This window comes from Euleptes europaea, chromosome 11 (genome assembly GCF_029931775.1).
Source record: "Euleptes europaea isolate rEulEur1 chromosome 11, rEulEur1.hap1, whole genome shotgun sequence".
In the NCBI taxonomy this organism is placed as follows: domain Eukaryota; kingdom Metazoa; phylum Chordata; class Lepidosauria; order Squamata; family Sphaerodactylidae; genus Euleptes; species Euleptes europaea.
This window is the reverse complement of record NC_079322.1, coordinates 27,582,563-27,605,436: the sequence shown is the minus strand read 5'-3', so window position 1 is coordinate 27,605,436 and position 22,874 is coordinate 27,582,563. Positions and strand designations below refer to the sequence as shown.

The window sequence follows — 22,874 nt, the reverse complement described above, 5'->3', positions numbered from 1 at the left end:
ATTGAATGTCAACTGGAAGTTAGATGTAACCATGATTACCTGTAATTTTATTTTGTTTTATTTATATTTTACTGACGTCTGGGCGGGTAAGATGCCCTTCGTCCCTCTGAGCAGAAGAAGCCTTCACGGTAAGTAGCCAAGGCTCTTTCTCGCTCAGAGGGAGAAGGGCATCTTCATTATGGGACATACAAGAGCTGTCCCCCGCCCTTGGGAGGGTTAGACGTCCTGAAGTATACTTAGCAGTACTCGTCTGCCTAAGGCGGCATCTGCTGACAAGTATAGATCTAATTTGTAGTGTCTCACAAATGTGGACACCGAGGACCAAGTTGCAGCCTTACATATCTCTTCCATAAAGCACGGCAGTCGAAGGCTGCTGAAGTAGCCGCACTTCTTCCCAAGTGGGCAGTAACGCCCGCAGGAGCAGGTAGGTTACTTATTCTATAAGCCTGTGTTATGTATAAGGTGATGGTCCTACTAATGGATGCCTTGGACATATGCTTGCCCTTGTCAGGTGGTGAGATATGAACGAATAAGGAGTCAGAGTTCCTAATAATTTTAGTAAGATAAATGTAAACAGGTAGTGCCCTTCTTAGGTCTAGCTAGTGCTAGGCCTTCTCCTTAGGATTCTTGGGGTTAGTGCAGAAGATGTAAGCACTATGTCCTGCTCCCTGTGAAACTTGCAGCTACATTTTGTCCTATCTCAGTGATTGGTTCGAATGGTAGTTGTGTGAGTGCTGTCAAAGCTGTGTGCAGGCTCTAGTTGTGAACCTGTGTCTAACAGGAGGAGCTAAATAACTGACGCCCCTTAAAAAGGCTTTTATGTGATGGTGTTTGGTTAAGCGGTATCCAGATACCTTGGGTACTATGGTAGCTATAGATGCCAGTTGCCTTTGTAGAGTGCAGGTAGCTAGCCCTAAGCTCTGTCCCTCCTGATGGCTTCCTTGTTGTCAATATGGTAGTGACGGCCACCGGGCTATAACCTAGGGCTATAAGTCATCTCCTTTCAGTGCCCATGCGGTCAGTTTGTACCACCCTGGATTGGGATGGCATATTGGGTCTTGTAGCGGGAGATCTTGTCTGTCTGGAAGTCTCCAATGGTTCTGTATGGACATCTGAATTATAGATGGGAACCACGGTCGTCGCAGCCAATATGGAGCTATGAATCTGACTGATGCTTTTTGAAGTCGTACCTTTCTCAATACCCTTGGAGGGAGGGGGGGAACCCGTACAGTAGGTCGTGTGGCCCTGGTGACATTAAGAGGTCCATTTGTTCCGCCCCCTGTTGACGGTACATGGAATAGTACCTTGGCAGCTGGTGGATGATGCTGGATGCAAACAGATGAATCTGTGGTGTGCCGAATCTCTGAGTAATAAGTTGAAAGACCTCTGGATGTAGAGACCATTCTGCCTCGCTGATGTCCTGTCTGCTGAGCCAGTCTGCTTGTATGCTGACTGTGCCCTGAATATGTTCTGCTGATTTTGATGAGAGGTTGGACTCGGCCCAAGGAAAAATGTAGTCGCTTCTGAGGATCGTCCTGATTTCTAGGGCACTGATGTGAAGATTCTGTTCTTGATAGTCCATGTTGCTTGAGCCATTGTCCCTTGAGTGTGGCTTCCCAACCTGATAGACACGCGTCTGTGAAGATTTGAATTGGTGTTGGACGGAGATACCAACTTCCTTTCATCAAATTCTGAGACTGAAACCATCATACTAGTCTTGATCTGACTTCATCGGTCAGGATGAGATTTCTGTCACTTCTTCCTTGGTATGTCTCTTTGGTACGGCCTTAAGAACCACTGAAGAGGTCTTGCTCGTAAGCGTGCCCCTTGAACTGCCGGAATGCATGCAGACATGTGACCCTTCTGTTTGGTCAGGGACATTAGAGAAGGCAACCGGGAATTAATCGCTTTCTTTGCTAGAGATGAAATGTTGTGGATTTTTGTCCACTGGAAGGTATAAGGAGTTTGTCAGTGTGTCTATGTCCATCCCCCATCTCTCTCAATCGTTGGGATGGAACTAAGTGGGTCTTTCTGAAGTTGATTATGACCCGTGTTCTGTTAACCTCTTCAGAACTCTCTCTGAATGATCTATGCTCTGCTAGTTTGAGCTTGCGCAAATCAGAATGTCGTCTGAGAAGGGTGCATTCTCACGCCCTCCTCGCGCAGAGATGTGACTGGTGTGTCCAGAACTTTGGTGAATACTCGAGGAGGGGCGATGATAACCCGAATCGTAAGGCCCTGAATTGGAAGAGGTGTCCCTTGTACGGGAACCGAAGGAAACAACAATGTGCCGGGTGTATTAGAATGTAAGAAAATGCTTTTCCCTGAGGACCTGTGTGACTGACTTTAGTGTCTCCACCCTGAAGCGCTTTAATGGGATAATCTGTTCAGAAACTTGAGGTCTAGGATGGCTTTCCATCCGCCGCCTTTGTTGGGAACAGTAAAGAATACTGAATAGACTCCCAATGTATGCTCTAATGGTGAGACTGGCTCCATCGCCTTGATGTCTAAGAGGCCTCTGAAGTTCTATGGATTTTTTTTTGGGGGGGGGATGTTGGAGATATTACTAGTCGATGTGAAGGAGTGTAAGAAAAACTCTATCTGATAGCCTTGTGAGATAATGTTTGTGACCCAGAGGCCTGGTTGGGAGGTGACCACTGACGGTGTAATAGGCTGAGCCTGCCTTCCACTGACTGGTGGCTGGCGTCACTGTTTGGTTGGGCGGTCGGGTTTATCCCCTTTATTGCCCTGGAAGGTGGAGGATTTTGGAGATTTATTGAATCGTCCTCCTTTACTAAAGGAACTGCGATTCTGGTTCCGGTGGTTTCTAGGTTGATCAGGTCTGTATCTTTGAAGTATGTGGTATGCACGAAAGGACATAGAGGGAGTGATCCCTTGGATTCCTTGCGTAGAAACTTGTCTTTGGTCTCCACTGATATGGGGACCAAATTGTCTCCAAGCAAGGTCTTTCCCTGATACAGGAAGCCCATAATAACCAATTTTGATCTATATACTCCGCTTGCCAGGGGCGTACCCAGAGAGCCTTTCTGGCAGCTGAGGCTGTGGCTAGTGTTCTAGCTGCATATGACATGTTATCTAAGGAGGAATCAGCTAGAAAGAATACCACTCTCGAAAACATGGATGACATGGTATCTAAGGTAGAATCAGCTGGAAGGATACCACTCTAAAAAAAAACACATGGATGCCCTTCTGGCATCTGATGCTGCGGCTAGTGTCCTAGCTGCATATGGCATGGTATCAAAGTTCGAATCAGTTAGAAAGAATACCACTCTCAAAAAACATGGGTACTCCTGTAAAGGCGTTTCTTTCTTCCTGTGGAAAAAGTTGATATAACTTCCTAGTCCAAATTATTGCCGCTCTGTATACTAGGGCAGATGTGATAGAAGCGCTTGATAGTGAGTGCCAAGGCCTCTGAGCATTTATGCCTGCTAACTCTGCCTTCCTATCTGTAGGGTCCCTAATCATGGCAAGGCCATGTAACAAGGTTGAAGGAGTGAAGGCAGTGACAGGTGATTCTACTGAAGGCACTTTTAGAATTTTAGAAGCACCGATAAACCAAATATAAAGGCTTCCTAGAGGCTGTGGAGCATTGTATGGGTGCCATTGGTTTCTCCCGCTCTGCTTTCAACAGAGTTAGAAATAATCAAGCGCTGGCACAAACCTATCTGGAGTCTTTTCTCCCACTCTGAGTCCTCTGAGAGATCAAGAGTAGCTAGGTTTTTATGCCAATGCAGAAGGAAATCTTCTGCGTTAAATACTATAGACAGTCTGGGTACCAATTGGCAATTTTGTGACCGTGAATTAGCTTTCAGCGCTGCTTAGGCTGGCCAGCACGTACTCTCTTGGTACTACTTGGACTGGTGATCGGCTCACCAGGATCTCAGGCAGAGGTCTTCCACATCACCTACTACCAGAATTGGCCCTCTGCATGCCAATCCGACGCTCTGCCACTGAGCCACAGCCGTTCCCCTGCTTTGGCTGATATTCTGCCCTTTTAGCAATCAGATTACTGTTTGTGGTGCTGGAGGGTGTGATCCCTACGATCCCTGTATGGATGGGGCAGGATAAGGAGGTTGTACTGCCCTTAAGCCATCTGAGAAGGCGTTTTTAATCAGGGCAGAGAGCTCTGCTCTTACAGGAGTAAAACAGGCTGCATCTATGAGGGGGGGGGCGAAGTCACCTTACCGGCAGTCGATGTCTCCGTTGATGCTTCCCGTCCTTGAATAATAATAGGCGAGCCGCCTGAGGACGGAGCATTGCGAGGCAAAAAGGCGAGCCGCCAGCCTCCTTCATTTTCCCCGTTTGTGCAGTTTGGGAGAAGTGGCTATAGCCGCTGTGTTCTCCTGGCTGCTTCCCGCTGCTTCCCGTCCTTGAATAACAATAGGCGAGCCGCCTAAGGACGGAGCACGGCGGGCGAGGCAAAAAGGCGAGCCGCCAGCCTCCTTCATTTCCCCCGTTCATGCTGTGTGGGAGGAGCGGCTACCGCCGCTGTTTTCTCCCGGCCGCTTTCTGTTGCGATCTGGCAGTCGCGTCTTTCAGGCGCGGCAGAGCAGCGTGCGTTTTGCAGCAGGCATTTGGCGCGCTTGTTAGCGGTCGAGCCAAGCCGTTTGTACTTGCCTGCGCCGTTCTTGCCGCTTTTGCCTTTCCCTTTTGAGTTTTGGTCCTCAGGTCACCAGAGTGACTGTCCGAGGGTTCATCTAATTGTAGTGGTAAGGCCACTAGCAGGCTAGGGTCTAAATTGGCAGGCGCTATATAGCTGTCCTGATGCCGATCCGCCATTTTTTTTATTATTATTATTATTATTATTTTTGGCGGGAAAAGACCCTTCTGAGGAGAATAGGCAGAAAATTAAGACAGTAAATAGAATTGAGTAGTAGATTAGTTAGGTTAAGTTTAGGTTTGTTAAAATAAGAATATTTTTAGGTCTAATAAGTAAGGTTAAGGTTTCTCTATTATTTCTGTAGCAGAGAGCTGCTAGAAGGCTGCTCTCCCGTTCAAGGCAGGAAATAGAACTGGTCACAAGGGGGCGTTTACCCTCAGAGGTCAGAAAAATTTAAATATTTGGTTCCTGCCTCCCGAGATAAGAGGAAAAGGAGACACCCATAATGAAGATGCCCTTCTCCCTCTGAGCGAGAAGGAAGCTGTTTTTGAGTTATCAATTAAAGCAGCTTGAACTGTTCAGTTATTCTCCAGGTTGCAGGAGGACCCAAGAGAAAGCGTTGATTCATTCTCTCAAGGATTAGAAGCTTTGAACTGGAAATAATAAGTTTTAACATTGCACACATGTGACCTCCTCCTCCTTCATTTTAAGATGCTGTGGAACTGCTGGGCAAGAGAAATAGCTCAATTTCCTTGTTCTTGCTCTCCTCCATGGCAGAGGCTCGATGCTCAGCAGTACACTGGGTAATTAGTCACCATGCTTCCCTTAATAACAACCTCCCCCTTACTCATTCTGCTGTGTCCTTTACAAGTGAGGAAGCAACTCTATACAGACAGTTAATCTGTTTTCTTAAGACGTACAAGATCTCGACCTGTATAATTTTCTTTGTTTTATGTTTGGTAGATCAGTCATTCTCTGTTGTTTTTACACTTTTCCAGAAGCAACACAATAGAAGGCAAAAATTTCCATCAAAATTAACTTCTCTTTCCTGCTTTTCAACCTTCAGGCCTCCTAATATTCCACCATGTCATGCTCCAGCTATGAAAACACAAGTTTAAACATAGCGGTTCCCTTCGGTTTTATGACTCATGTCTCTAGGCTGCTTTCCAGGACAGCTCCTGAAGTCATTTACAGTAACATTAAGTAACAATAAAATATACAAGAAAAGAACAAAAAATGTTAACACAAGATAAACAGAATTATTACAGAATAAAATTATTCAGTAGAAAGAGGTTGGCAATATCATATATCTTGAATGGGCCAAATAAATACCCTTCAGAAAGGCAAAGGAGGATTATCAAGGGGGAAGATAACATGTACAACATCTTGCTTTCCCTTACAAATTCCTTCACATAGCTAGAAAATATTGTGGTTGAAAGAAAAGTGTTTTTGGAGGTTTCACTTACACCCCAAAGACTATTCCATCTTTGGGGACTATATAGATTTATCAACTCTTTTATGTGCTGTAAAATCTGGTCACATAATGCTTTATACACATTTTGTTCTAATCAACCAGCTAGTTCTTTATTGTCCATGTCCTAAAGAAGCCGTTCCCAAACTCTTTTGGGCCACCGCCTCCTTAGTGCCACAAACTCATTCCCAGTGCTCCCTGCTCTGCCCTATTAAAAGCATTATTCAGATTAGCGATATGCCCAACCCACTAAGGAAATAATAACAAACTCAAAACAGTAACAATTAAATGCACCTTTATTCAAAATCCAGTTAACACTTTTTAGTTTAATTTATTCAACAAAATTGATGAATTTGATCTAGAGATACCAGCTGATAGCTCTTTAGCAAGAATCTTGAATAACTACTTCAATGTTCAATGTCTGGGAGAACTATTTGATGACATCAAAAACCACCATCCAACTACTCCAGTTCTTATGGCTGGTGATTTTAACGCACGAATAGGGCCGGATGATAATACTCTCTTCCAAAATCTTATAGGGAATTTTGATGAATATTTCCTGAGTTCCCTATGGTATACTAGAACTTCCAGGGACTCGGTGATTACTTATTCCGGCTTAAGTCTGGCCCAATTCGCTATTCAGAGGAACTTCAATGTTCAGTAAATTCTTAATGCAACAGATGGGCTTGATTAAGCGATACCTGTTTCTCAATGTCTGGTTTAAAGTCACTTAACAAGAGTCTTAAATCAACACATTTAGTAATCTGGAGTCAATTTCTTTTCTCAGAGAAATTGGATGACCATACTAAAACCACATCCCACAAAGTACCGTATATACTCGGGTATAAGCCGACCCGAGTATAAGCCGACCCCCCAAATTTGAGGCCAGAAAAGGGAATTTCTTATTGACCCGCGTATAAGCCGAGGGTCAATAAGAAATTCCCTTTACCGGCAATGCTGCGCTCTAAAATGGCGGCCGCCATTTTAGAGCGCAGGGCCCCTGCCCCAGGTCGCCCTCCCGCCGGCCTCCGGGCCCTCCCAACCCACCCCAACCCCAGTGCCATCCAAGGGGGGAGGGGGAAGAGCCCCTGAACCCCCTACTTACCTGAAGAGGCGGCGAATCGGCGGCGGCGGCGGCGGTGCGGCCTTCCTGGGCTGGCAGGAGGCCCCTGCCAGCCGGAGGAAGGCGCCCAGGCGCGTGGTCGGCGGCGGCGCGGCCGGCGGGGGCCTCCTGCCTGTGCAGGCAGGCCCCTCCCGGCCAGAGGAAGGCGGCCAGGCGCGCAGCCGGCGGCGCCGCGGCAGGCGGGGGCCTTCGCAAGGCCCCTCCCGGCCAGAGGGAGGCGGCCAGGCGCGCGGCCAGCGGCGACGTAGCCGGCTGGGGCCTCCTGCCTGCGCAGGCAGGCCCCTCCTGGCCAGAGGAAGGCGCCTGGGCCCGGCGGCGGCGGTGATGGAGGTAGGTTCCCCCCTCCCTCCTCCCCCCTCTACCGTATTGACCCGCGTATAAGCCGAGTTCGGCTTTTTCAGCCCTTTTTTTGGGCTGAAAAACTCGGCTTATACGCGAGTATATACGGTATGGTGTTGGACATGAAACAAGGAGCTTCTTAACCACTGTCCACAGTGCAGGATGGCAATCAGAAATTTCCTTCTGTGACCAAAACTCTTGGTATGATTCTTAAACGTTGGCTTCAGTCTAATGTCATTTTGTAGCTCAGTTTGTTCTTCCTCCACTACCCCAACTTCCTCAGTATCTGAAAATGAATTTTTCACCCAATCTGGAATTTCAATGAAAAGAAGATCCTCAAATCACTCAGACATATCTTCTTGCAGCATATCCAAATGGTCACAAAAAACTTACAGATCATCATCTTGTATCCCTCATTTCTAGCTCAGACTGGCTTGGAAATTGGTATAGCTCACGACAGCCCTTATTGCGTTTAAACAGTGTTAACTTTGAAATAAATGTAGAGATGACAGATTTGGCAATAATATTGACCTCATTTCCTCGCAACTGCAAATTCAGTTCATTGAACTTTGCAAATAGTTCTGATAAATAAGCAATGTCATGCCTGATTTCTTTGACTTCAACATTGAACAAAATGTTAGTGTCTTCAAAAAAACTCCCTAACAGTGTCAAAAAGGTCACAAAAGCATCTTACACAATTGCCTCTTGATAGCCAATTAACTAGTATGAAGCCGGAATAAAGAAGATGATTTTAATTCATTCTTTCATTTTATAACTGCAATTTTGAATAAAGACAATGTGGTATATTTTCTTAATAAAAGTCTGTCTAATTTTTTTTGCTCAAAATATACATAACCTCCCCCCCCATATTTATATTTCTTTACCATATTTTTTCTATTACTGGAATGTTTATTATTTATATCCTAAATTTCCCCTCAATTACCAAAATTCCCCTTCTACCCTACATTCCCCCCAAAAAACCAAATGTCTGCAAAATGACTCTGGACGGTCCTATGTTATCCCAACAACGAAGTGGGGACTGTCTGGCTAATGAATGGCCCCTACTTTTTATATGTGTTTTACAGCTTGGTCAGAATTGTTATACTTTATATTTTTGTATTTTGAATTGTTATACTTTATGGAGTGTACCACTGAGGAAGGCCTAGTGTCCGAATCGCATTTGGGTTTAATGATATTTTTTATGATTTACAATGTATTAAAGTTTTGTCTAATTTTTAATGTAACCCATTGTTATTCTGTCTATGATTAGGTTTTTTTGGTCAACCTTTTTGGTTACCTTCTGCGGATTGCCATTGGTTCTGTAGTGCTTGCAAAAGTGTCCCCCTTGCCTAATTTTGTTCTGCTGGGCTTCTCTGGGCTGACATTGGTAGTGCTGGGCTTGCAAAGTGGCCCCTGTAAAGAAACTGAGCCCCCTAAATTTTGATTTTTTAAAACATTTGTTCTCTGATTTAGGCTCTTCTGGGCCTACATGGTAAAAAGTTCATGAAGAGGAAAATAATTGCAATGTCATTGCTTAGAATTTGTGTGTATGTTTAAAGTGCCGTCAAGTCGCAGCCAACTTATGGCGACCCCTTTTGGGGTTTTCATGGCAAGAGACTAACAGAGGTGGTTTGCCAGTGCCTTGGAATTTAGCCAGCTGTAATTATTAGCAATGGAGATAAGAATGCCAGGTGGGGGGAGTTTGGCAAGTTTTACGCTGACTCCCTCTCAGGTCGTCAACATTTCAGAACCGAGGCATCACATCCCATTTAATTAACAGAGAAATTAAGGTCTGTCACATGGGAGAGAATGGGAGGTTTTTCGCTGCAGAGAAGACGTCCCATTTGTAACTCATGATGACCCTTTCAATCGCCTGGTCAGCCACAAGCTGATGCAATTAGTTAAGATAATCAACCAAAGATTTGATTGATTAAGGGCCCTAGTCAACTCAGCATCTTTTGGGCTTTAAAGTATTGCAGTTTCAATTCAGTTTTGTTCTTGGGTCCTATCTCATGGTTCCATGATCCACCTTTGGACTTCATGATTCCTGCTATGGGGTCGAGACATGCTGTTAACTCCTAACTCCTAACATGGTGGACCTTTTTGATGGGTAACATCTTGAATTTTGAACCTTGAAGCTTGTATCTTATTTCTTGAATTAGTGTTTGACTGTTTAGCTAGTGCTACTTGCTTTAGGATTTGCTATTTTAAATGCCTCATTTGCTTTTGTTCTTTTAAAAATATTCTTGTACAATTTTAATAAATTCCTTTCATTATATTTGTGTGGTATTTTTGTCTTCAGGTGGCTTCAATCTGAGTCTAGTACCTTGACCAAAGGGCTACACCTACCAGATAATTAATTGGTGAAACTCACATGCAGGTGACCTACTTTGCAGGGATGACTTTCTTTTGTTAAATCCAGGTTGGTTGGAAATCCATCCCTTAGCTTCTGGCTGGTTGGGTTAGAGAAAGGGACGTGTGGCAACTATCCTCATGAGGTGTAAGGACTTGCACCCCAGGTGTTTTGTTAATTTTGAATACTGCCTGACCCATAACAAGAGCCCCCTGGATTGGAGGTTCTTGATAGCCCACTTTGCTTAACACTGTTCTGCTGAGATTCTATGGTTTGCCATTAATTGTTGGGCTTGCCACATTGACTTGTGATTGTGCTGGGATTCCTGCATTCTGCATTGGTTCTGTTGGTCTTGTTGTTGGTTCTTGGAATGGGAGGCACTGACCAGTGGTTGCTGGTTTCCCCATTCCATTGCAAACAATGGAGGATGGATGGGGGCTCCTTGTTTGGGGGCCCATAGAATTGGGTCTCAATTGGGTCTCAATCTTCTTCAAACTTCAGAGTTCTTCGATGGACAGGCACTAGTAGCCGTGGAGCAATTTGGTGCCCCCAGCTTCAAAAACCGCCCCTCCAGACTCCTGGATAGGTTCCTCATAGGCTATAATGGAAGTGAACAATATTGGAATCCTGTATAAAACCCAGATCCAAATAATTTACCAGTACTGGGATCCTGAAAAGTATATCGATATATTTTGGGTCAAATATATCCAGATCAGGAAAAAAAAGATATATATTTTTTGCTGCACACTCCTAACCCCATGACTTAGTTTAGAGGCATGTCCTGCTCAGCTCCCTTACTCTGAAGTAACATAGAACTGCAGAGTTAACCAGAATATATTATTTGTAACAGGTAAGACTAGTAATCATCAACTTGTTGGCTAGTGTATTTATGGTAAAAGCACACACATTCATATCACACTTCAAAATCGGTAATACATGTGGTTTTCCGGCATAGAGATTATCTACAGAGGAAACATGTCAAGTATGATTATCATCTTTCTCACTGCCCATTCTATGCTTTCTAGCTAAACCACATTAAATCTTAGTATTTAGCTTTCCACTGCCCATATGCCTCAACCAAACCCCCTAAAACTTCTTATTTGTTTTTATTAATCACTTTTCACTGCTCTGCTCTTTCCTGAAAGGCCTTCTTTTAACCCCTTTGCTCCTCTATGAGTATAACTGAATTCATCCAAAAGGCCTAATTTCCTCCGATCCTGCCTTCATGTTTTAAGAAAAGGATTTACTTAACATACAATCTCAGTGAAGAGTAGACTAATGATTATGACCAAATGATTACTGTAGCCAGAACGGCAGAAAGAAATCCAATAAAAATAGCAGCAAAATAACCTTGCTTCTCTTCAGGAGGAACCAGAAGACTATAAAACTGCTGTGCAAATGTTGGTGTCTTGCAGCTGGGCAACTTCTACAATACATATAGAGAAGGACTAAATAAAACACTTGCACTGACACATCTGGCAGATGAATGTGTAACAGTGCTCATCATTCAGTAGGACTATCTTAACTCCTGTCACTGATCTCTAACAGCATTTTTTAAAAACATGCAGTCAAAACAGATTGGTTATAGAATTAGTTTTGATTAGAAAAAACTGTCTGGTACTTACTGAGGCAGCAGTGAGTCTCTAATAAGAGACAGAAGCTTGTTGTTTGAGTTAAGGTTTTCTTTCTCTTCAGCCACGACCTCGTGGCTCACAAGCAGTGATGTGGTTTCTGAGAGTAACCGCAAGCTGAAGAGTCTCCATTCCACTAGAAAAATTAACGTGCCAAGAATGTGACCACACTGATGTCTAATTAAAGCAAAATGGGTATTTCAGTTGATGTGGCCATATATTTACCATTTTGACTGAAGACCAAAGAAACTAAGGGTGGAAGGATGTAATCCATAACCTAAAGGAGAGCACAATACAAATATGGTTTAAATCATTCAGAAATAAAAATAGAATTCATATATAGTACAATCTGCATTTATTTCCCAACTACAGCCTCTAATCTAAGAGCTGAATAATTGAACATATTTTCATTCATAAACTTGTGTAAGCCAAATTAATTTCAAGTAAATTGTCTAATCTTACATATAGGAATATGTTGTGTTACTGGTTTCTAACCATCAGTCTTACTATTCAATTAACGTAGAATATTAGATAAGAAAAAGATACAAGTGAAGCCTACGTTAGTGATAATCCTTCACTATACAAAGGAAGAAATATGTTTCAGCGGCACATTATTGTCCATGGGTGTAGTGGAATTTTTTACTCCAGTCAATAAAAGCATTCAGTCTTACACATTTTAAAATCTGAAGAGATCACCTAGAACCAAAGTACAGAAGGAATAATGCCTACCTGAAGGCAGCACAGTAATGGTTCCCACATGGGGACAGGCTTGGGTGGTTTCTCCATTGCAGGTGTGGCTGCCAATACAGCTCAGCAGCAATGGGCCTTCTACATAGCAGGTTTCCCCTAGTTTTCCTGTCCACATTTCCCTGCAGCAACCATCCCTCCTCCCCTGGGAGGGATGCAGACTTTTCAGTTTTGTAAAAGAAACCTACCAATTGAATATTATTATATTGCTATAACATTATAAACAATATGCGTAATGGATTCTCCTAGCTCTCATCTATAAAAAGTAAGTCTCTCGTTCCTTCCATTGCAGAGTTCTCTTTCCCCTTATATCTCTGCAATGAAAAAGGGTTGAGACTTACTTTAGGAAAAAGAAAAGAAACTGGGAATTTAGAGAACCTGTTAAACATATTGTTATACTGACAGAATGGCATTCAACTGCTGAGGTTTTTTAAATAACGAAAAAGCCCCCCCCCCCAATAGTGGAAGGAGGAAATGGCTGCTGCAGGGACAGTGTCAGGGAAAATGGCTACTACATGGGCAGGAAAATCCAAATTTTCCCAAACACGTGGCAGTCATTCAGGCTTTATTGCAATATTTCACAGCAAAATATTTGCTGCAAAGGAGGTTTGAGAAAGATCAGAGAGAAGCCGGGGAAACCCTGGGAGGTGCATGAATGAACAACAATGCTATGGAGAAGCAGGACATTTCAATTGCATTAGATCCACACGGACACAGTCTATCTGAATAAATTAATCCTTGGAACCTACCCATCAAAACAGCAGAGGGAAAACCCATCCAGTTTCATATAATGGACGACCACTTGCCCCCAGAAGGCCTACAATCAAGGCACTCAAGACAAATTCTTCCACTGCTGTTGCTACCCTGTTGTTGATATTGAGGGTTACGTTGTCAACATTTAATCATCATGGCTATCAACCAGTGATGGATCTATCCTCCATTTCATGGTCTAATCCCCTTTTAAAGCCAACTAAACTAGTGACCATTATTCAGTCTAATATAAAATGGTCTCTTGTGCTTCTTGAAAGCTGAGGATGCCTCTAATGCTGACCTCGCCTTCATTTTCTTTGTTTTACCACGATAAATTTTTATCGTATCCTTCCTCCAAGGAGGCCAGGCTGGCTCTCATCCCCTCCTCCACTTTATTCTCACAAAAAGCCTATTAGATATGTCAGAGATATGAGAGATAGGATCCAATCCATTGAATATTTGCCCACAGGAACATACAAATATAGACAAGTTCAAAGAATAGTGGATATAATTTTAAATGAGCCAACAACATATCCATATAACTTAAAACTGCCTGAAGATTTTCTTCTGCAAGTTGTTTTGCTTTGCTCTAGAAACTATTATTTGTTATGCAAGGTAGTTTTAAAAATATTTTACTTCATCAAACAAGGATGGTATCGAACACTGTTGACACTAGCTAGCCTACCCACTGGAACCAACCTTAGATGCACACTTCTAGTCAGAGAAAAAGGGTATCCTATTAAGAATTTTTACGTTTAAAGTATTGATCTGGAACCCGGAACATGTCCTGCTTCAATTTTACAAGAAAGCATCAAGACCCTTTGGGTGTTGAGCATTTACATTCATAGATTTCAAGTCATGCTCAACAATGAATTAAGATATCCCTTGAGTGAAAGCATTTCTGAATTGTTTATATGCATCATGCAAGTGAAGTGTTAAGTTTCTCCTACAATGACGTTAAGCCATATTCTAAATAAGTAGAATTATATACCTTTTGGGGCCATATTACAGCACTGCTGATCATGGCACTAATATCTATTACGATCAGGGATTTAGGACAATCAAGAAGTAAGGACATCGGGACAGAAAGCTTGTTATCTTTAGACGCCTGAGGTACATCCATGTGTTTCTGAGTATTTTTTTAAATTTCAAGTAGTTTTTCTCCCTGACCTTATTCACAACTCCCAAAGAAAAATCTTTCATGAACTTACAACCCAAGGTGAACATATAAAAGATAAACTGGCTCCATACTGGATGTGGGCTATGTACATAAGAAGAGTCAGATTCAACAAAGTTCAATTCAAAAAGGCTTCCAAACAAATGGCAACTGAATAAAAAAAAAAGGGTGAAAAATACTTAAATCAATTTCCTTTCTTCTCCTGACAGTTCGTTTTTAAAAACCCATGACCCTAATAACTACTGATGATCTGGAAATATTCCATTTATTAGTGAAAGAACTGCCAGTAAACACATAAGTGTTTCATGTAGTGCCAGGACTTACTGTGGAGCAGTAAAGCGTCAACAAGGCTGGATGTTGTATTATTGCCTCAAGTGTTGATAAAGCAGCCTTAATCAGTTCTTCTGAAGCTGTCTGTCCTGTTGGGAGAGGGAGGAAATCACAGCATCTACTTTTGGTATCTAAGACAGAAAACGCTCTTATATAAAAGAAATGACAAATGTCCCAGATGTACTCACCTATTGCTCCACGTAAGTTAGTTTCTCCCGAATCTATTGATCTGACAAAATTCTGGGGCAGGGGAGGGGGAGCACACAAATCGAGAAGATTAGTTCGTTTTTACATGATGCGAAGACTAAATTTTTTATTGTATACAACATAGAATACTTATGTGTTTGTCTAGTAATAACAGTAATGGCAGCAGAAAACTGACAGCAGAGAATATAATGATGTACTCTGTAAAACTGTTTAGCCACTTTTACCGTGCAATCCGGAAGAGGAGGGCAAATTGGAGCCAGCATAAACCCACACCGGCTTCCATACCACTCTACACCATTATAAAGTGGCGCCCCAGAGCATCGCAGCAATGCAGACCTCGGCTGTTTGCGCTACCACACAGGCAGCAAAGCCCAGAAGTGGGTGCCCATGCTGGCATCAGGGGGCATGTTCCCAGAGGTGGAGCTGACGCTGGTCAGTTTCCAAACACCTTTTGGCCTGGGAATGCCCTTCTATGCTGCAGCGTTGCTATGTCAGCAAAATAGCCCTGTGTAACTCCACGGAGGAGTTTCACTGTGTTTTTTTAAAAATGCTTTTTAAACATTTAGTGTTTGGCCAAGAAACCTCTGTGGAGGTGGCGCCACTCCTGCCCCCTCCTATCTACCCCCCTTCAGGAATGGGCTGCGCATGTTTCAGAAATCACATCTGATATGAGTTTGCAACATAATTTTTGAAGTTCAGTCAAGTTTCCCCGCCATCAGAACTACTGCGAACTGAATGACTTTTAGCATTACTAATATCAAGAAAGATAATTTCCAGGTAAAACACGACACTGTTAAACAATGTACTTCATTATATTGTCGAAGGCTTTCACGGTCAGAGTTCATTGGTTCTTGTAGGTTATCCGGGCTGTGTAACCGTGGTCTTGGAATTTTCTTTCCTGATGTTTCGCCAGCAACTGTGGCAGGCATCTTCAGAGTAGTAACACTGAAGGACAGTGTACTTCATTAGTAGTTTAAGACTCCATTTTCTACAGGGGTCTTGAACTTCAGCGTATAGATTTAAAAGACTAAAAGTCTTCTAGAAAATACAGTTCTCTGTTATTTGTGAGATCTTTTCGAGCCACTTCTCATAACACACACTCTATGGAGAAATACTGAAGTGCAGAAAACTACATCCTCCCACACTTTTAGGATAACCTAAATAAATCATCCTTCTGAAGAGCCGCAAAATGAAATATTAATGTTCTGGGATAAGTAAATACTTCACTATTATTCCCACTGCTCTTGTGCCACTTAATTTATTTCCATTTTTGTAATTCAATTTTATGCATGGAAGATATTTTATATGGATGTAAGAGATATGTCATTGATGCTTATGTGCAGGAGAAGCAATAACCCTCTGCAGCATGCAATATATGTTACTTAAATTGTTCAGGACCTATAGCATAAATGTGTAATTTCTTCTCCCTAAAGTGTCACATGAGAAAAGCATCATCAGATAGAAAAAGAATTCCTGGCACACTGAAAAAAAATGTATCAAGACATTTATTAATTGCTTAGATCCTATATTGTTTTCCAGTAGAAAAACTCAAGGGAGCTAATGAAAGTAAGTATAAAATAATCATCAGCCAAAGGAAGGGCTTTCAGACCTCTTCGGTCCCCTTCAAGGTGACTTGCTGTTGATGGATTCAGTGTGGAGGAGCCAACCGGGCTAGGCAGGCCAATGGAAAGGGCTATGAATTCTCTTATCGTCCTGCTAAGCAGCAGAATGGCTGACTGGTGATTGTATTTGTTTATAATTACATTATTGATGTAACTAGAAGCACTTTCCCAGCCCTTTTTCCCCAGTCTGGCTTTCCCATAGGGAGGTTTGTCTCCATCATGGAAGAAGTATGCTAGTACTGAAGGAGAAGTCTTAAGAGCGTTGAGCTGCAGATAGAAAGCAGGTAAAAGAAAGCAGAAAGAAAAGAGTCCTAGAAATCTGGGCTCTATTAAGGGAATGCTGCCTCTGGAAAACTATGGGAAGAGCTATTGAGAGCTACTTAGCATCCTGATATATTAGGAATTTGGACTTGAAACTAGAAGAGAATGTTGCTAGGTAGCCGAACAACAACAAAAAGCTAGCTGCACAAGGGCAGAATTTAACAGCAATGGCCACTTCACAAATGGCTATGAAGTCGGAACTAGGAGCTCTCTCACTTTTCTTTTAGTGTAAAGTTATAGTCTACTAGGCTACAAGACAGAACGAGACATGCACAATGTTCACAGCATCACTTCATCCAGTAGACTTAACACTAAACCACCATAATGCATTTGTTCATCAAACAGGACTGCACTATGAAGATTCCAGGCAGGACTCTGTAAAAACCGGTCAGCACTAAGCAGCTGGTGTCATACCAGCAACACAGATACCAGATGAAAAACTACTTAAAAGACTACAGTGACAATTAAAAGAAAATAAAGATGTAGCCACTTCTTTAGATGATTCCTAAGTACTTAGCTGAGATGCATAGGTTAAGATCCACAAATCCCAAACTGATAGTTTCTTTGTAGAGCTTAAAATGCAGTGTAGATAATAAGAATCTCAGAACATGATCCTGCCAAAGTTAAGCAGTTTCAAGTCCCACCAAACTCAGTGGAGGAGAATTCAGCTTTTGTTTATCTCTTCAGTTCAAACAACAGGACTCCAAAGTGCTTCATTTTAGCTAGACTGGTTAATACCCTCTCTTCCTCATGGCTGAAGAGGGAAAACTAGGACATGAAATAAGTCTTTGCAACATGATGAGAGAATAGGTGTGTTCTGGGCTGGCCACACAAACAGAACTTCACTTGAAAGACTAACAACATTTCTGGCAGTGTATGAGCTTTCGTGAGTCACAGCTCATTTCTTCAGATGCAGTTATGACACCCCACAAACCATGGTGAAAGTTCGTAAGAAGCTTGTAGTGGGTTCTTATTTCTTAGTCCCTTAGATATGATGTTCAGTCTTCTGCATTTGGTGAGAAAGATTATGTCAATTTGAATCTGTGCAAGTTTCTTTACAAAATTGAAGGATTTCTATTCTGTAAAACTAAATCTGGTGCCTTCCATGAGGATAGACCACGATGGGTAGCCATGTTAGTCTGTCTGTCTGTAGCAGTAGAAAAGAGCAAGAGTCCAGTAGCCCCTTAAAGACTAAGAAAAGTTCTGGAAGGATGTGAGCTACAACTCACGAAAGCTCATACCCTGCCAGAAATTGTGTTAGTCTTTAAGGTGCTACTGGACTCTTGCTCTTTTCTACTGCTACAGACAGACTAACACGGCTACCCATCATGAACTTCACTTTACAGATAGTAATCTCCATACTGCATTAGAATAGGCTTTCACATATCATAATCTCCCATCGTTCAAATTTTAAATCAAATAAATGCACATTCTACTAAACCCCCTTCAAAGCCACAATCTCACTAATGATATAAGCTAAAGTACCATTTTATGTAGACTGCCATTCCTAAAAGTTACTGTAGAAATAATCCTTCCTAGTCATATTACATAAAAATACAATGTTTGCTCATTCATTTAATTGCAGAGCTTGTGATGCAGCTGTGGAGAAGTTTACATCGGGACCACAAAACGCAGCATACAAACAAGGATAAAAGAACATGAAAGATACTGCAGACTTGGCCAACCTGAGAAATCAGCAGTGGCTGAACATGGACTGACACAAACAGGACACAGGGTCTTATTCCAAGACACTGAAAGACTGGACAATTCTACCAACTATTTTGTCAGATTGCACAGAGAAGCCATTGAAATTCATAAACATCAGCACAACTTTAACAGAAAAGAGGAGAGTTTAAGAATGAATAAAGCTTGGCTTCCTGTTCAGAAAACCTCCAGACTAACAAAGACAACATTCAACAATAGCCATGCAGATTAGCTTTGGATTACACACATTAACAGATCACTTCAGGATACAATGGTTCCATATTAACATACCATTCCCTCATTAGCACATTATCTTGATACTTACAGGACAATGATTAGCACATTACTTTTGCAGGACAGTACCCAGCTCAAACCCAACCCCTTTCTGACTATATATTACTCTTCCTACACACTGGACACTGTGAGACACTGTCCTTCAGTGTTATTACTCTGAAGATGCCTGCTACAGTTGCTGGCGAAACGTCAGGAAAGAAAATTCCAAGACCACGGTTACACAGCCCGGATAACCTACAAGAACCAATTGTGATGTTTTGTTCATAAATTTCACATTTTTAGTGCAGAAGGAGCAGGACAGCAACGACATGCTGTCTCTCCCCCAAACTGCATTCTACGAGAGAGAAAACACTCAACAGGAATCTCATATCATAACTCAACCTCTTTGATGGAAGCTGATCTAATCAAATATTTAGGAGAGAACCTTGCAATTCCTTTTTTTAGTTCATCTTGCAATTTATTTTAATTCTAATTTTAACAGTATCTCCACAAATATTGGGGGTTACCGCACTTTGTATTCCCAGCGATGTATTAAGAGTTTGAAAATGTTGTAAAAAACATCGCTTTAAAAGGGTTTTTGGATACCACGGCTTATAAATGGTTGGAAGACGTCTTCACAACTAAAGGGGCCAAACAAAGTGTGAACAGTATTTTTTATAACGTTTTCAAACTCTTAATACATCGCTGGGAATACACAGAAAATGTGAACAGTATTTTTTATAATGTTTTCAAACTCTTAATACATCACTGGGAATACAAGTGCGGTAACAGCCAGTGTTGTGTCTACAACCATAGAATGCTCCATTTAAATCTGAGGCGCTTCTAATTTCTTGGAACTGAAGAAGCCCATGGAGGTGCACACGAAGCCAACCTACTATCACTGGACCGTGCTGCTGTTTTCTAGATAAGTAAATCATTCATTTAAATACTTGCTACTGAAACATATGCATGCACCATATTTTGTTTCAGTGGAAAAATGGTTAAAACTTTTAAAATATATACCTGTCATTGAACAGCCACTGAAACAATCATGGTAGAAACTTGACAATACAATATAGAAGTAGTACTTCATCTTAACTGCAGTGCGCTGCGACACAATTGAAATCCCAACAGAGGTTTTATAGTTAATATCAAAGCTAGCGTGCTGATGCTGAACATGACAAATGTCTCACCTTTCTAGTTGATAACACTCAGCATTTCATCAACTAAATATGTAAATGTTCGGGCAAGGAGAAAAAGAGAACACAACACTTTCAGGTTGTATTCTTCATCTTTTAAAAGACAGAAGAATCTTATATGAGCTATTTTTGCCATACTATGAAAGGGAAGTAATTATACATTTACTCAAACCTTTTTTAAAAAGCTAATGTACGGCGGCCTGTTTTGGTTTTGTGGCACCAGTTAAAAGCAAAAATGTGACTTCTAGTAAGTCAGCAAAGGCTCTTTAAAGCGCATACTTCTATCAAGTAGGAGACAAAAATAAGACCCAACAAGTGGTGAAACCAAGTGCTGAAAAAATAAATTGATTGATTGGAGTGCTGAAACAAACAACAAATGCTAAAACCAAACACTGAAGGTTTGAAAGAACAGAGAGGCGGCACATGCTGAGACTGAAGGTAGATGTGTGGTGGCCCCATATCTATACACTGCCTGGTAAATAACAAAAAGAGAAACAGAGTATTGGAAAGGTGGTTTGAGAGAAAACAGTCACTTGGTGGTGGAAAGATCTCAAGGGAAGCTGGGCTAATGAATGCTATCCTTAGTCATCAGTTGCTCGCTGTAACACATGGGTAAAAGCAGGGCCTAATGCAGGTACTCAGCTACCTAAAGCATCCTATATGTTGAATTTCAGAGTTGTCAATTCCTCAGTTAAATGTGCTTTAAAACAATATTTCTTTTTGAATGTATGTTAGGGGGAACACACTTGTATCAGCAAATTAAAATATGAGAGATACACAAATAAATACTAAAACAAAACAAAAATGGTAACATTATGGACATGTGGGTTGCTCTTCTGATAGTTTCGTGCACTTGTGACTTAACACTATTACTTACCAGGAAATTTCCATAGTTGCAAAGAAACTCATCAGTTACAATTTGTGGACGAAACACCTAAGTATACAGAAGTTTAAAAACACAATAAATACTTGTAATAGGTGGCAAAGGTGCCACATATTTTGGTATAATTTTTAATACAAACACACGTTTTGGTCAGAATGGAGAATGACAGATAGGAGAAGCATCTTGCTGCAACACCACCAACAATTAAATAAGGATTTCAAGGTGGAAAGCCAAAATTCACTGTCATCCATTAATGCTGCCCTTCTGTACCAAGAAAAACAAGAGAAGGCAAAATTTTGCATATTCGCAGCACCCCATGGAGCACAAAAACAAGCAATAAAATGCCTCACATTTTGGTCTTTTAACAACTATTACCTGAGATGCTACGAGATGAAGTACTACAGGCATCATTGGAAGGCAGCCCTTCAACTGTTTCGCTTGAACTGTTGATGGATGCTTACGTCCTGATACATTGGCTAAAGCTGCAAGAATATCATCTATAAAGGACAGGTTTTATATTATTAGAAAACCAGCAATTCATCTACCTGAGCACTTACTAATACTTACCAACCCCATTTTGATCTCAACAAACTATTTTTAGTATGATTCCAATCTGAGGGTTCAAGCTTTAGAACTAAGTAATCAACTCATAATACAACAACAACAAATTTTCAGTATGTTTATCTTGTTACTCTGCAGCACCAAAACTTTTAAATGGGAAATGCATCTGCCTGGTTTGAATAAAATGTGAATCCAGGAACCAATACTTCCCAAGGCCAGTGAAGTTCTTTGCTTGTTTATGATTAGGCATGGCACATATGGATCTAAGTCACCAGAAACAACAAAACTCACTTCCGGATTGAAGTGCTGACTGAGGACAGAGGTATAGAGCAGCAATATTTGAACAGCATCGTCCAGAGTCATATGCTTGAAACACTGCTAGACTGTGAATATACACCTTTAGAACATTTGTATTATCCCCTGCAGGAGCCCCGTGGCGCAGAGTGGTAAGCTGCAGTACTGCAGTCCAAACTCTGCTCACGACCTGAGTTCGATCCTGACAGAAGTTGGTTTCAGGTAGCCGGCTCGAGGTTGACTCAGCCTTCCATCCTTCCGAGGTCGGTCAAATGAGTACCCAGCTTGCTGGGGGTAAAGGGAAGATGACTGGGGAAGGCACTGGAAAACCACCCTGTAAACAAAGTTTGCCTAGTAAACGTCGGGATGTGATGTCACCCCATGGGTCAGGAATGACCCGGTGCTTGCACAGGGGACCTTTACCTTACCTTATTATCCCCTGCACCTCCAGGATTTTTCAATCAAATGTTATATCAGCCAAACCATTTTCATATCCCAAACCATTAGAAAAAAGATGACATACATTAGGTATTTTATATACTAAAAATCTCAGAGAACACTTCGCCAGAGTTTCTTCTTACATTGATTAAAAGTCACATTCTATGATATGTTTAAAATGGCAGGGAGTTCAGCCACCATTAAGGATCCGAAGTAGCAGGGCTGTGAAAGACCCTTGAATTACTGCCAGTCAAAGTAAATAATATTGGGCTTGATGGACCAGTGGTCTACAAGGCAGCTTCTTGAGTTTATATCTTTACTGGTTACAGAGAGAGTGTGTGCACATGTATATAACTGATAACGTATAATAATGTGCACAACTCCATGCATTTTTGTTTCCTGTCAGAGCATGGGATATCTACATGGAACTACTGACTTTTCATGAACTTCTAATCGTTTTTGATATGCAGCAAAGCCCTGATCTCTGAGGCAGAAGCTTTTAGGATAGACAGCAGTTTGATTGGCAACACCCACCTCTTGTCTTTCATACTAGTTCTGCATGTTTGGGAAGATGTTTGTAGGGTTATGGTTATGCTTTCTCCCATCTTGAGAAGACACTTCCATTTGGACATTATTTGTCAGTGATAGCTAATGTTTTAAGCAGGATGCTATTGAGTTCTACTTAAAATTATTTTGAGGACTTACAGTGGTGGGTTTCCCCTCCTTCTACATTTCCTCTACAGAGTGCAACTGTTATCTGGAATCACAAACTGAAACTTCATTAACCTTTCCTGCAAGTACCTGAAAGTATTCTCTTGTTTCTCAAAAAA

General features: G+C 41.7%; 1 protein-coding gene across 1 annotated transcript in view; it reads right to left on the bottom strand.

Moving 5' to 3' along the window:
• ULK4 (unc-51 like kinase 4) overlaps positions 1–22,874 on the bottom strand; it is a 207,008-nt gene that overhangs the window by 116,472 nt on the left and 67,662 nt on the right. The window contains 6 exon segments of the mRNA XM_056857060.1: positions 11,533–11,674; positions 11,764–11,815; positions 14,537–14,631; positions 14,731–14,782; positions 20,746–20,802; positions 21,127–21,248. Of these exon segments, the coding sequence (XP_056713038.1) occupies positions 11,533–11,674; positions 11,764–11,815; positions 14,537–14,631; positions 14,731–14,782; positions 20,746–20,802; positions 21,127–21,248 (520 nt within the window).